This window comes from Hippopotamus amphibius, chromosome 2, assembly GCF_030028045.1.
Source record: "Hippopotamus amphibius kiboko isolate mHipAmp2 chromosome 2, mHipAmp2.hap2, whole genome shotgun sequence".
In the NCBI taxonomy this organism is placed as follows: Eukaryota; Metazoa; Chordata; class Mammalia; order Artiodactyla; family Hippopotamidae; genus Hippopotamus; species Hippopotamus amphibius.
The window spans coordinates 138,149,723-138,164,382 of record NC_080187.1 but is presented as its reverse complement, the minus strand read 5'-3'; the positions used below and the strand labels follow the sequence as shown (position 1 = coordinate 138,164,382).

The window sequence follows — 14,660 nt, the reverse complement described above, 5'->3', positions numbered from 1 at the left end:
ATCAACAAACTTTGAGTTAGTAGGAAGGAGATGATTGGATTGGGGGTTTTGAAATATCAAGCCTGGAATAAATAACCTCTCTCAGCCTCAGTTTCTCTATAGGTATGATGGGGGGGTATGGGGGAGTTTGTGATGTATGTAGAGCACCCTATGCAGTGCTGGGGTGGGGGGACAGTTAATAGACAGTAGTTATTGTTACAGTTGTCATACTGTAGAAAGTCTCCCATTGGTATGTGGGGAACCGGCATCTTGCAGGGGCTGCAGGCATTTTATATGGTCCCCCCGAATGATGAGCGCATAACAGTGATTGGCCGTGTGGGAAAATTAATCTAGTGGGACTCCCTTCTGTCATGAATCAGATGAGTTCTAGAATGGCAAAGGCCTCTAAATAAGAAATCCAACAAGTGCTTCGTCTCTAATATTCTCTGTACGCCTGGAATTCAGGACCTGAGAGCTAGAGCTCCCCTTTGGAAAAGCATTTTAAGTCAATAAAAAGGAAAAGATGAACTTGGCAGAAAAGAAAACTAATATTTCCTCTGTTCAGAAATAGAAAAGGAATCTCGTAAAGGTTATGAGGTACTACTTGTAAGGTATTCAATCCAGAGTTTATTCTAAACGATCACCCCCAAGTCCCCTGTACAAGATGAATAAGGTAGCAAAAGTTCTGGCCATGTGGCAGGACCAGACGCTTGCATAACATTCCCCTCATTTGTACCAGCACTCACCTTGACCCTGACCAGGCAGGCTGTATCAATTCCTAAAAGATCAAGAAACTGCGGCACCAAGAGTGACTCACCCCAACCTTTCAGCTCCTTCAGTGAGAGGGTCTTTCATCTCGACCACAAATGCTTCCCAAAATATCAAGTAATATTATACTTAGTATAATACGAAAAACCTTGCTGGGCATTTAGCTTTCTAATTTCTGTTTGAACACTTTTTCTGACACTTTCCAGGGCCTTGTCATCCAATGGTAGAACTTGACAAGGGTAAAACTGACATTGTTAGCACACTTTAAGACAACTCCATATTAGAAAAATCCTCACTCAGACACAGGTACGTGAAGGAGCTACATATTGACACTTTAGAGGGACTGTTTTTGATTTAAGCAAATATTAATGAATGGTTCCATTATATTGCAGATTTCATGCATTGTGCTTAAAATGTGACCTGATTTGTCCAACTTGGACTTGTATACAACTCTTCAGGCACCCGTGCGTTGTGGAGAGAGAGGCCCTTGTAGCAGCAGTTCCTTCCCTTAGCAAAGCTTATACCAGAGGTGTCATAGTGTTGGTTTCCCATTGCCTGGTGATGGATGGGTGGGCCAGGACAAGAGTGGCGGAAGGAAAAGGAGGGAGGAGCATTGGGAGCTAATCACAGCCTAATAAAACTCCGACAAATGCGAGGGCGAGTCAAAAATTATCTGTGCTCTGGCTGTAGAGTTTATAGAAGTTTTAATATAACTGGAGTGCGGATAATTTTTGACTCACCCTCTTAGAAGGATGAGTGTGGATCCACATGCTCCCATTGGGCCATAGGAATGGGCCAGATTTGTCCCAGTGATCCCCAGTCTATCCACATCTAAACTGACTCCAGATCACCATTTCTTTACCTAAGTGATGTGGAGTGTGGCTTAGTGTCTATCAGTGGTTGCCATGGCAGTTCCTGCAGTTGGCTCTTTTTCAGTTAAATGAAGAAAGGCATCTGTTGGGAGGGCAGGAAAAGACACACTGGTTGGTGAGAAAGGTCTCAAATACCTGAGCATCCTTTCGGGCAGGGAATGCGAGTTTCCACTCGCCAAGACCAACCTGACCTGGGAGCTGCAAAGAGGGAGCAGGATGTATGGGAATTCGAGCTTGGAGTTTATTTATTAAATCAAGCTGCCAGGGAAGTTTAATGAGGTTTCAATGAAAATTCTTTCTTTGGGGTAACAAGCAACAGACAGTTGGAGAGTACTAAGGATAAGTGCTGAGGCACCTGGACCCAGGGAGGAACCTCATCAGCACTGATGGGATCATGCAGCCCTCCCCCCACCCCTTCCCAGGCTGGTCATTAAAACCAAGGAAGCACTCACAGACATAGATGACAAATGTATTAGTTACCAAAGGGGAAGGAGTGGGAGGGATAAATTAGGAGTTTGGGATTAACAGATACATACTACTATATATAAAATAGATAAACAACAAGGGCCTACTGTACAGCATGGGGACTGTATTCAGTATCTTGTAATAACCTATATGGAAAAGAATCTGAACAAGAACATACATATGTATAATTGATTCACAGTGCTACACACCTGAAACTAACACAACGTTGTAAATCAACTAGACTTCACATTAAAAAAAACAAAAAAACAAGGACGTGCTGCTGCCTTCATTAAGCCTCCCCCTCCCAGGCTGCCCTCTGAGGGCCCCTCAGAAAGGAGACTCTGCCATGGATATAATATAGCCATTCTTATTCTGGTGCTCATGGGTGGACTTCAGGAGTCCATGAACCCCCTGAAATGTGGGTGCAATTTTGTGGGTAGATGTATTTTTCTGGATGAAAGGTCAATATCTTATCAAATTCTCAAAGTCTTTCCTTAATACAAAAGTGAAACTCAGTCCAGAGCTGAAAAGGCAGCTCAGGATATCAGGATACCTTGGCAGTGGGATCTGGGAATTGTCACCACCTGCTTCCAGGGATCACTTCCTGCTTTCTCACAGAAGATGGTTGGTACCATATTCTGGCCTTGGGGACACTGTTTTTTCCAAAGTAATTAATTTGTATTAACGGCCTATCCATTGCTTTCCCATAACACAGATGAAACATTTTTCTCCCAACAGGCTAGAATCACCTGGGAATGTTTTATTTTAACAGTGCTGATGACCAGGCCACACACCCAATATTCTGATTTAACTGGTCTAGGATAGGACACCTCAGCTGATCTTAATGTGCAGCTGGGCCTGATAACCTTTGAACACAGAGTAATATGAAACTGAATTCAGGATGGTGAACGGTTTCCACCTTACCTGCTTTTTTCGATGACTGGTTGTAGGTGCCTGAAATGGTCTATTGTGAAGGTTTTAAAACTGGTTTGCGTCTCAGAATGACAAGTGTTCTGCTCCAGTGGTAATATCTATGGAAGAAAAGTTGTCAGTACGTATGCAGATATTTTCCATCTTAAACCATACACACATGGATATTTACATATCTATGTGCATATATGCAAATGAGAACACATCCTTCATATGTCTGTGTGTGTGCACATACGTATATATATATACACACACACATGAAGGATAGTGCACTTATTTTCAACTTTCAGTCCCCTCTGGTTCCAACTCCCTGCTCTCAAGAGCACGCAGAGCCCCAGAAGACCCATGCAAAAGAAAAATACACAGCATAGGATGCCTCTTAGCAGTTTCCTCTACAAGGCTGCACTTCTTTAACTGACACCAAGAGTGTCTCCCCTTCAGGGAAGACTCTTCCTTCTCAGACTCTCAGTGGATGATGATCCCAGCTGTCATTTATTTTGTGTTTAGTCTGTGCCAGGCACTATTCTAAATACCTTGCATGTGTTCCATGAGCCAACCTTCACAGCAATCTGAGAAGGACTGATATTATTAACCCCATTTTGCAGATGGAGAAACTGAGGCACGGAGGGCTTAAATACCTTGCACAGGTTTGTGCAGTAAGAGGCAGAGCTGAGATTCGAACCCAAGCAGTTCGACCTCCAGACAGGGTCTTTTCCCCACTGTGCTGTAGAACCACTGAATATGGTCCACGAACCCTGCAGTCCTGTAGGAAGAGATACGTACATACGGGAACAGGGGAGCCTTTCTCTCCGTCAGCCCTGCCGTGTTGGGGCCCGACCGCTAACTGTCCTTTTCCCTCTGACAGGCTTCATCCCCCCGCCGCTCATCTTCGGGGCTGGCATCGACTCCACCTGCCTGTTCTGGAGCACGTTCTGTGGGGAGCAGGGCGCCTGCGTCCTCTACGACAACGTGGCCTACAGATACCTGTACGTCAGCATCGCCATCGCGCTCAAGTCCTTTGCCTTCATCCTCTACACCACCACGTGGCAGTGCCTGAGGAAAAACTATAAACGATACATCAAAAACCACGAGGGCGGGCTGAGCACCAGTGAGTTCTTTGCCTCTACTCTGACCCTAGACAATCTGGGGAGGGACCCTGTGCCCGCAAACCAGACACATAGGACAAAATTTATCTATAACCTTGAAGATCATGAGTGGTGTGAGAACATGGAATCTGTTTTATAGTGACTGAAGGAGGGCTGAACTCTGTATTAGTCATCCAAGGGTCATTTTTCCTAAAAAAAAGAAAAAAAGAAAAAAGTTGTCCAAAAAAAAAAGAAAAAACAACTCAGTACACACTGAGACACACACACACACATGTACACACAGCACCTTTGTCCTTTTTCTCAAAATCAGAGCCAAGCAGGATTCAGAATAAGGAGAGCGTGGGATCACGTGGTTGACATGCGACCTCCCGGGGCTCAGAGTCTCCTCTTTGAAGGCACCTCATGGTTTTTCAGGATGCCGACAGCTGCAAGCAACAGGCACTGCCAGATTCAGGGAACAGTGGTGGCCAGCTTGGAGGACGGACCTTTCGGGACATACATACACATTCGAAACAAAATCTATATATATATATTAAAAAAAAAGTCTACTAAAAAAACCCAAGTCGACAACATTGCCAGGCTAAGCACTAGTGACACATCCCATGCCACCCTCCCCGCCCACACGGGGGCGGAGGGGCACCCACGTCAGAGGAGTGAAGGCCCGCTTCTCTAACTTTTGCAATATGGGTCGCGGTGTAGACGACTCACCCAGTCTACACATGTGGTTCAAGGCCCCAGAGTTCTCTCAGCGATGCTAAAGGGTGATCTGTGCTGGAGACTGTAATTGGCACCTCACACCAGCTCCATTTCCATTTCTCAAGACTGAGGGCCCCAGGGGGAGCCGGGCATGGGGGGCCAGCACCTCCCCTTCCCTGCAGCACCTCCCATTGGGGGGGTGCCCCCCAGCCCCGCAGAGTGACCTCAGGAAGCAGTGGGCCTCGCCTGGCTATGACTGACTTCGCTCAGAGCCAGTGAAGCCCAACCTAGTCCAAGTCATTTGCTTACACTTGCCAAACATTTTGCCATTTTTAAGAAAAAACAAAAAACGCAGTACATATGAATTTCAAACTGTTGTATGTATAACCCTCTGATACCATTTTTAACTACTTCTCAAATCTGTGTTAACCCTTCAGTCACTAACACAGTCCTCTAGGCCGAATTTATTATGCTGGTTGCTTTTACTTTTCTCCTTTTATAATGCACCAAAAATATAATGTGATTCAAGGGATGCAGTTAATCGATTGTAGTTTTTTATCATTTTATCCTCATTCGGATAGCCTGCGAAAACGAGAGTGTACAGTGTGTTACGAAAAGAAAAAAAAATGCTGGGAAAGAGAGTGTATATGCAACCCGCCTTTAAGAGGATCACATTTGAGACAACAGGGGATAACGTGATGAATTGCAAATTTGCCTTCTCATCTGTTCCCCGTGATTCAGTGATCACTGTCACGGGAAGCCCTTTCATACGCCCGTTTCACATGCCAAGAGGCGTTCTTTTCAGCCTGTGGCGGAGACACGCTCACTTGTGGGGTGCGTGTATGCGTGCAGGGCTTCTGGGGAGAGGAGGGGGAGAGAGAACTGCCTCTTTAGCACAAGCTTTGAGCGGCCTGTAGTGTCTGGGACAACAGACCCCCATGCTCCTGGAAGCTGCCGCACGTTCACTGCTTGAAAATATCAGTAACATTTTCAGGGGTCAGTCTTGAACTAAGAGGCCTTTGTCTGTGTGTGTTTTGAAAGTAGCTGAACCTCAAACAGCTAGACGCGAACCGATCATTGTCTGGGGTGAGAATCACAGGAAAACCTCTTGCAGCCGGCAGACTCGGCCTGGTGAGGTCGTTTGCAGAAGGGGCAGAGCTTATGTGAGAGCGTGTGCGAGCCCCAGTTAACCCACCTTTCATGCTGTTGCAGTGACCTTGATCTAGGCCACTCCTGGCCCTGGCAGGACCCCAAGGGTGAGTCAGTTGATTGGTTGGTTGGCTTTTTCACTTCAGACATGTATTTGCAGGTCACCTAGAAGGTGACAAGAGAATCAGGTTGTGCCAAATTTTTAACAAACACTGTAAATGGAGCAATTTGAGTGACAGCCCCAAACTAGAGAAAGCCTCACAGAGCAATGATGCCCAAGAGAGAAGCTTGCATCGTGGTGCGGGGTCACCGTGACCAGCTGCATCCTGGGGACAGGATGCGCCCGGAAGAGTTTTTTCCTCTGTTTTGCTTGAGTTTGACCTTGTTCCTGAAAATGGGGACACTCATCAATAGGTTAACTAGTCAAAGCTGGGATGCTTCGTCATCAATTCATAAACTACGTACGCTCTGTGGCTCCTGAGGCTGTGATTGCACCTGGATAGGTGCTGGGTTGGTTTTGTCTTGCAAATGTATTGCTGATAGATCACTGCCCTCTTGTATATGATTGTGCAGCTCTCTACATTCAGTCCACACACACTGAGGCTGCAGGACCTCGTGTTTCATGGGGCTGTTTGCTTTCTTTTTCTTTTTTCTAAGGTTTTTTGAAAACTCTGCATTTTGGCTATTTTTCCTAAGATTTTAGGCTAAATGAGAATAAGATGTTAGGATGACAAAAGAAAACAACTCCAGGGCTCAGTTTTTTCAATAATTGGATCGAAATTTAAAGTCCCCTCTTGTAAGATGGCTCTAACGTGTGTTGTCACCTTTAAAAATTTTAATTTCTCTCCTATACTCCAGAACAGAAAATCTAGTCTAGTTTTAATTTTCCTTTTTTGTGCTATAAGGATCCATTGTACATACCCTGTGTGATCCAGCCCCTTGGTTATTTGCTTGGTTTTGAGCAGGATTTTGAATGGAAAGATTTCCTGGGGAGATTTCCATTGGACTTACAGAAAAAAAAAATGTAAGGGATGGAATAAATCTAGAAAGTGAATGCTAATGTTCTCTCTCTCCTGCTACAAACCCCTCCACCACCCTAGTGGAAAGTGCGCAGGGATGGACGGGAAAGGCTCTCTTTGCTGCAACTCGTGATAGGTTTTTTGTAACTCCTACGTACAGACCGAGAAGTTTTCTACCAGATTATTCCTGTATATGAAGTGAACACATTTTGTGAAGGTCCCTGTGTCTGGGGGACTGGGTTTGCTGTCTTCCTCCTGCTGAGGTGTGGGCTGTCAGGGAAGCCCAGCAGCTTTGCTGCCTTCCTCGACGCCTCCACAGAGGAAGGCTGTGAAGCTCCCAGACACCCCGGGGACACTGCCACTCCAGGAGGCCACAGCACGTGGGAGCCAGAGAGGCTTCTGCTCACGGGCCCCCGAAGGAATTTGCTAGCAACGCTTAACAGGCAAAATAATGAGGGGAGACCAAGAGCTTCGAAGGAACCCTTTGACTGACTCCCTAATGTCTTCTGAGCTGGAAGGAGTGTGCTTATCCATAAAAATCACTTCTTTCTCGCCACCTCCCAGTGGAATAGCTTCCCCTAGTGATGACGTGTAGAGTTTGGTTAAGTGGCGTCTATACATTCAAATCCCTGATTCCACTTCCCCATCTCCAGTCACACCCTAGAGCATCCTTCCCATGGGAGCGCATGCAGGCCCCAGGTGACCCACAGAAGCGTTCCGTCCCCGGCAACCAGCCGGTCCCTGGGGTGATAGCCACACCACTCCTGAGGCAGGTTCTCAGGAGGAAGATTCTGCCATGGTTGCTGATAGATGATCTTCCACACTTCTGAAGCAGCCACTCATGAGGAGCATGGAAAATGGAAACATGCATGTATATACTCACAGAGAAACCCTCTGAGGAGAAGCAGCTGTTGGCTTCCTGTGAGCCTACAAGACTGGTTTTTCTTGCCACCCACTGTTCAGGTCCTGGGAAGTGTGGTTTCTTCGCCACCTAGTCAAGCCCACCAGGCCTGTGTTCTCAGCCCTGCTTGGGAGTCCTGAATGCACTCCTGAGCGACGTGAAGCAATAAAGGTCAACCTGTAGAAATCAACGCAGCTGATTATACAGTCGAGCAGAGGGATGGGACGGGACAAGTGTCTGTCCTGTTTGTGGTGTTCACCTTATTTTGTTTTATTTTTTTTACAAATAAGGAAAATGGTAGATTTTTTTTTTTTTTTTAGATTTCTAGATTTATTATTTTGAAATCAGAGGACCAGAACACAAGTGTAGTAAAAATATTGGCAAGAGTTTCAGATTATTGATATGATTACTTGGTTGCATATTCAAGTTTAAGAACAAGAACCACAACTCCACAGTTGTCTTTTGTATACAAGGCACTGTCATCAACCCAATCCCCTCTTGTGGATTGAGATTTGCTAGTTCTTTTCTAGAAAGTAATGATGGGTTCTTCCATCTACCTGATGTTTTGAAATAAGGTATTTCAGAGAAACCAGTTTTAATTCTACATCTACCCTAGAAAATGTTGGAACATACAGGTAGAATGGCTTTCATGCTTCTGCTTTTAGTATCAGAGAAAAATTTTTTACTGAATGCTTTAGTATTTTTCCCTTCGGTTCATCACCCTATTTTACTGTTGTCTGTGTGCTTGGTTTGGTTTGGAGGAGAGGAGAAAAACACGCAAGCAGGTTTTCAGTCCAGCAGACGGAGTGTTTGCTGTCTGTGCTGTTCTTACTTGACTGTTTTGATGGTTTGGGAGAACCAGGTATCTGTCCAGGAGCAGGTACTGGACACCTGGTCGGGGCTTAATTCCTCCACTGCACTCATGTCACTGCCTCTCAACAGCCTCCTTTCAACCGTGGTCTGTGTTTCCCTTTAGGTTAGAATCCAGATCCAATACCTCAGAGATGCCACATGTTCCAAGAGAGGGTGCTGGTGGAAATTAGTTTGAGGCATAAACAGAGTCCTTTTTCTCCTCTCTCTGTCCTTCCCTCCTGGTTTCCTTCTTACTCACCTTTCCCAACTCAGTTCAAGTTCTTGAGTTCTGAACAGCTATGAGGACCTAATCTCTGAGAGTGACCGGCCCTACAGATAGCCTTTGGACCTGCCCCGCTGGGGTATCATGTTTGCTCAAGACTAAGTTGGCAAAACAGGGGAATCTCTAACTGGCAGAATATGCAGGGAAGATGTTGTTCAGAGGCTTCTTATGGGGCCTGTTGCCAGGGATTACACGGGGAATTTACACTGTCTGCACCCAGCCACTCACCCATGCCTCTTCTTTTTCACGCTTGTAGGTGACCTCAGGGAGCTTGGTTATCCTAGCAGGGAGGACATGAGTTAAAAAGCCTAAAACGGGGAATTCAGAAAAGCCAAGATTCCCCAGCACCTTAGACATCTGTGACTGCCATGGAGACAAGGACAGAGCTCAGGCTTCTCAGGGACCGTCCATGTGGTAACACAGTTTTTCTCGGCAGGATTAGTGCCACTCAGTGGAGCATCGTATGAGCTTGATATTTTCCAAACATGTGTTTGTTCACTCACTGCTTCATTAAAATTTTGACCATGTGCCAGGTCCTGAACCAGCTACAAAGGTAAAGATGACATGGTCCCATCCTCCAAGAACTCACAGTTTAATGAGCAAGACAGACCTGAACACAAGTAAAAGCAATAGAATAGTGATCTTAAGAGCCGGGGTCTGCCTGTCTGGGAGCAATGAGGGCTGTTTCAGGGAGCTGGGAAACTCTCATGGCATTAAGAATCAGAGAGGCTTCAGAGAGCAGGTAGTCTAGAAAACAAGAACTAAAGCGTGGTGGGCTTCTGCCAGGGAGCCAGGGGAAGAGACCTCCATTGCGAGGCCAAGCAGAGCAAGTTCACAAACTGTCCATAAGGGGCCAGGTGGTAGGCACTGCAAGCTTTGAGGGCCGTGGAGTCTCTGTGGCCACTACTCTTTTGTCATAGCAGGGAAGCGGCCCTAGACAGTGTGTAAACAGATGAGCGAGCTGTGCTCTAATAAAGCCTTATTTACCAAGACAGGCGGTCTCTGGCTTTGGTCAAGGGAGGGCTGGAGCGTGCTGACCTCTGTCCTGGAAAACTGAGGTCTAAAGCAGCATGGCACATAGGCTGATGGACTGTAGCAGCGGAGGCCGCTGTGGCCTGGGCTGAGTCATGAAGGGTCCTTCAGCCCTAAGAATCTAATTCAGGTATCCTATTTTCCAAGAATGAGGTAAGTATCCCGTTATTGTCTGGGCTTGCCATGGAGGCAACATGATCTTTCTCGTCTGTGATGAGGGGAATTGGACCTGTACAACCTACAGTCTCTTCCGGCCCTGACACTCACTCCCTAGCGCTACCAGAGTAATCATCTTTTTTCCTGAAGTGACGGAAGTGGGCGTAGGAGGGGAAAATGTAGGAACTAGACAAAGAAGAGTCAATCCAGAAATCTGAATTCCAGATTTCTTCCCTCCTTCCCACCAACCTGAAACATTGGCACTAGAAAGCTAGTAGATATGCCTGGTAGAATAATTGATAACCATAAATAACTAATAATAATAGTAGCTAACATTTACCAAGCACTTAGTATGAACCAGCTTATTGCGTGTATTAGCTTGTTTAATCTCAACCATAGTCCTGTGAGGCAGAAACAAGTTATTAAGCTTCAGCTTACAGGAGAGGAAAATGAGGCTGGGAATTGGCTCAAGGTCACAAAGCAGAGATTTAAACCCAGGTCAACAAATCCAAAGCTCGTGTTCTTTGCCTTTATGGGTACTCCATACTGGGCAAGAAATGGGGGACCCCTTCCTACCTCTAGGGACTTCCCATTCAGAAGACTCTAACTCAAATGGACTGTGGGCCCCCCACACTCTTGCATGCCCCCTCACATAACAGCTAGGACATGGCAACAGCTGTATTCTGGGGACATCTGTTCTTCCTGTGTTACTCCCAGTCTTAACCACAGAGCCCAGTGATCAACATATATGGGGTATTCTACCAGAAGCAGGCAGGTAAGAAGAAACAAGAGATGCCTCTGCTCTAATGCATTTGGAAATGCAATTTCAAAGTGCCGAGATGCCAGAGAGACGGTCCTCAGCACTGGTCATCAGCTCCAGGGGGAGACCCCGGGCACCGCTGCCACCCCTGTGGTCCTCAGCCTCAACCTCAGGAGCTCACCTCCAGCCCAGGGCCTCAGACACACCAGTGCTGGTCACTGGTTGGAAATACGTGTTGCTCTATCATCAGAGACTAGACTTTTAGGAATAGGGTTTCTAGACGTTTCGATTTTTGTATTAATGACTCAGGCCAACAGTCAGTAATTGATGATTTGCACAAATTCCATATATTTTTCTGTAAGGTAAAGTGATTATGTTCTCTTACCAGGAGCAGATGGAACAACCATCGTAAATTTTCTAGAGGCTTAACATCCCATAGGGTGAGATTTTTACCATCCCATTAAATCCCAGAAAACAATGTTCTTCTTAAATTCATGCTACCTTAACAGAAGGTAACTCTCGTGGAGATGGGTTTGTCAAGACTGTTGGATTTTATAATCAAAGGCCATAAAATGAAGTGGAAGTATGCGAGGTAGGAAGTTTCATTACAAGAGGAACCCAGCTAACACATCAATTGTGCTCTAGCCCAGCCCCTTAAAGGAGGAAAGGGGATGGGGGCTCATGTTTATTAAGAGGCTGCTACCCACGTGCCAGGGGCCATCAGGGCTGATCCCAGGTAACGCTCTCAGCAGCTTTCTCACACCTGCCCTATGAGGTAAGTATCATTGTTTCCACTTTACAGATCAGAAAACTAAGGCTCAGTAAACCAAAGCTTCCCAAGGTCACACAGCTAGTTAGAAAGTCACCAGGGGCCAATGCGAGGTCTGTCTGACTCCTGAACCAGTGCTCTTTACGACACCACAAAAGCCACTGAAGTAGAACACAGGTCTGGCTTCTTAGGAAACCTTGATGAGACCAGCAAGGCACCCCCCACAAAAGTCTACAGTTCATAGAGAAATAAGCCAAGAGCTAGAGGTGAAAACCTTTGCCAAATTTTGCCTCTGGGCACAGAAATCTAAAATGAGAAAAACTCTTTTTTTCCTTTGGTAAACACTGGAGACCTCTAAAAACACTCCCCCTTCCTGTTTCCACCTTAGCGTTTAACCAGCTCCTCATCCTCCTCTACCTCACTCATTCTGCGCACAAGAACCAACCCCAGCTCTCTCATTTCTATCCCACCTTCTCCAACTCCCTGCCCCCACGGCTTCTAACAGAGACCCCAGGACTGTAAGAACTTGAACCTTGTGAAAGTTAAGGAAGGATGCTCCAAACTGTCAAGAACACGTGCTGCATCTTCTGTAAGCCAGATCTCAGCTGCAAAATCCTGAGGAAAGGAGTGACATTTCCACATTGTCACCTTTTGTACCACCGGGTCAGAGTCTAGAGAGGACAAGGAAATGAGCAGGGACTTCTGTGGTTTCACTGTGGCAATCATTGAACGGGAAAGCTGCATGTCACGGTCATAGAGACCTATACAGCTTGTAAATCATCACAGAGACTAAGCTGGGTTTTTCATGCCTTTTAAATGAAGCCACCACATGTATTTCAGAAGCATGGCAGAGGCTTAAAAACCTCGCTCCAACGAGGAGGTCCTTTCACTCAGCATGTGGTGACCCTCTGTGGCTGCGTGTAAACCTAACCAGTCCCAAACGCTGGAGGAGAAAGCGTGACACTAGGATGCTGGAAGGTTCTCCCTGGCACACAGCCATCTCTTCAATAGAGATTGCAGTGACAGTATCCTGGAACACAAGGTCTGTCACCGATGACTTAGATAAGATGGAGATAAGTTAATGACTGGGATGCCTCTTATTCATTCCCGGAGAATAAACATCCACGTGGGTGTTGGTATAGATATGTATAGGCACATGCTTCTCAGGAAGATTTGGCCTACATAAAGGTCTTTGGGCTCGGAGTCTGGTTCCTTGGGGTGACTAGCAAAACCTAGCTACTTTATTTTATTGACGCTACTTCCTGCTCTTATTCATTCCACTGGAAAGCCAGGATGCTATTATATAAGCCTAAAAAATAAGTAGGAAAACCAGAAAAGACCGATCTGTTTTTCCTCTTGGCTCTCTTCCCCCCTCCCCCTTTAGGCACAGAGTACCAAGACATTGAGACTGAGAAAACCTGCCCCGAGTCACAGTCACCTTCAGAAGACTCCTTTGTGAGACGCTGAGGGCCTGGCCCTCTTCCTCTTCCTGCAGAGAACAGCCCACCACCGCCCACAGACCTCGCGGGCCTGACTTAGCGTGCTCTGCCCTACCCGAGAACCCAAGGGTCCCCGTGGGGACGGTCCGGCCAGTATGTAGTCCTTTGAGGCCCCAAGCACAGGCCTGTGATGGGGACTAAGCAGGTGTCTGTGGCCAGGCGTCCTCCAAACCCTTGGAGTAGGCATTTTCCTGGATCGCTAAAGAGTCATACTGACCTGGTGTGCAAATTTCCTCTTGCCCATTCCTCCTTGGGCTCCTGTGGGGATGGCCCGCTGACACGCTTTAGAAAACCCCCTCTTGCGAATACTTCTCTGACCGAGGGCTCCAACAGTTCTGAAAGCAGCCGAGGCTGGATTTTAATAGGAGGGGGCAAAAATTACCCTGTTTCCTAGGATGGAGGGGAAAAAAAGCACATACTCAATAGATTTTGAGTGTGGTATTCTGTATTTTTGCAGCTTCTATTTTCCAGATGAGCGGTTTAGAAATATGTGATGTAAAGTACGTACTGTACGTTTGCTGAAAATTATATTAAAAGCACTATTTTAATTCTTCCTCAGTCTCACGCTGTAATCTCTATTATCCTTCTCTCTTGTGTCTTTGGGTAGAACAATCCTCAAAGACTCTTGAGGAGAGAGTTTCTGGCTGTGTGTGTTCTATATTTACGGCCTTTGAATTGTTCAAAAGAGCACGGTCTTTGGAGCCAAAACAGACCTGGGTTCAAATCCTCACCCCAGCACTCGCTACTGGTGTGGCACTGGGGAAGTGATCTGACTCCTCTGAACCCCAGTTTCATCATCTGTAAAATGGGAATATTTTCGCCTGCTTTACACAATTGTGATAAGGCTTCAGTGAGATCCCCTATTGAGGCAGCACTGCGTCTCACAGAGAACAGGCATTGAGAAATGGTACTCGTTCATTGTTGCCCAGCCCCTGGCTGGGATTAGATGCTCCACAGCACTGCTACAGTTCCCATCAATACATTTGTAGTATCAGTACCATAGTACTGTACTGTCACCATTTGATTTTCCTTTCTGGTTCTCCCATTGTCTATAAACGCTGGGAGAGCAGGGAACGGCTTCCTCTCAGGGTACACTGCCTAGGACAGAGTGTGACATCTGGTGGATGCTCGTGTACAATTGAATGAATGAGGAACAAACAACCTCAGACTCATCAACCTCTGGGGCTTTGACTTTAGGCCCACCCCTCTGAGGCAACGGCGGCATTTGCCTTCCTTTCTCGAGGTCCATAGACCCTCCCACAAGCCCCACCCCCTGTATGGAGCTCCAGTTGCCTTCGCAGTCGTTGTGAGGTCACTTGCTACTTGGCTAACTTCTCTGCTACATCCTCAGTCCACTGACAGGACTCTTACCTCCTATGGACAGTCAGGTTGATGCCTGCCGCTGACGTGCATCTCAGGGTCCT

The 14,660-nt window shown here is 46.5% G+C and overlaps 1 protein-coding gene across 2 annotated transcripts in view; it reads left to right on the top strand.

Moving 5' to 3' along the window:
• Positions 1 to 13,789, top strand: part of SLCO3A1 (solute carrier organic anion transporter family member 3A1) — a 308,477-nt gene extending 294,688 nt beyond the window's left edge. The window contains exons 10-11 of one of the 2 annotated variants that reach the window (XM_057721542.1): positions 3,880 to 4,122; positions 13,122 to 13,789. In XM_057721542.1, coding sequence (XP_057577525.1) covers positions 3,880 to 4,122; positions 13,122 to 13,204 — 326 coding nt within the window. In that variant the 3' untranslated portion in view covers positions 13,205 to 13,789. Of the gene's footprint in view, positions 1 to 3,879; positions 5,358 to 13,121 lie in introns of those variants that run through there. The other variant, XM_057721541.1, reaches the window with a different exon arrangement.
• Positions 13,790 to 14,660: the final 871 nt, after the last annotated feature.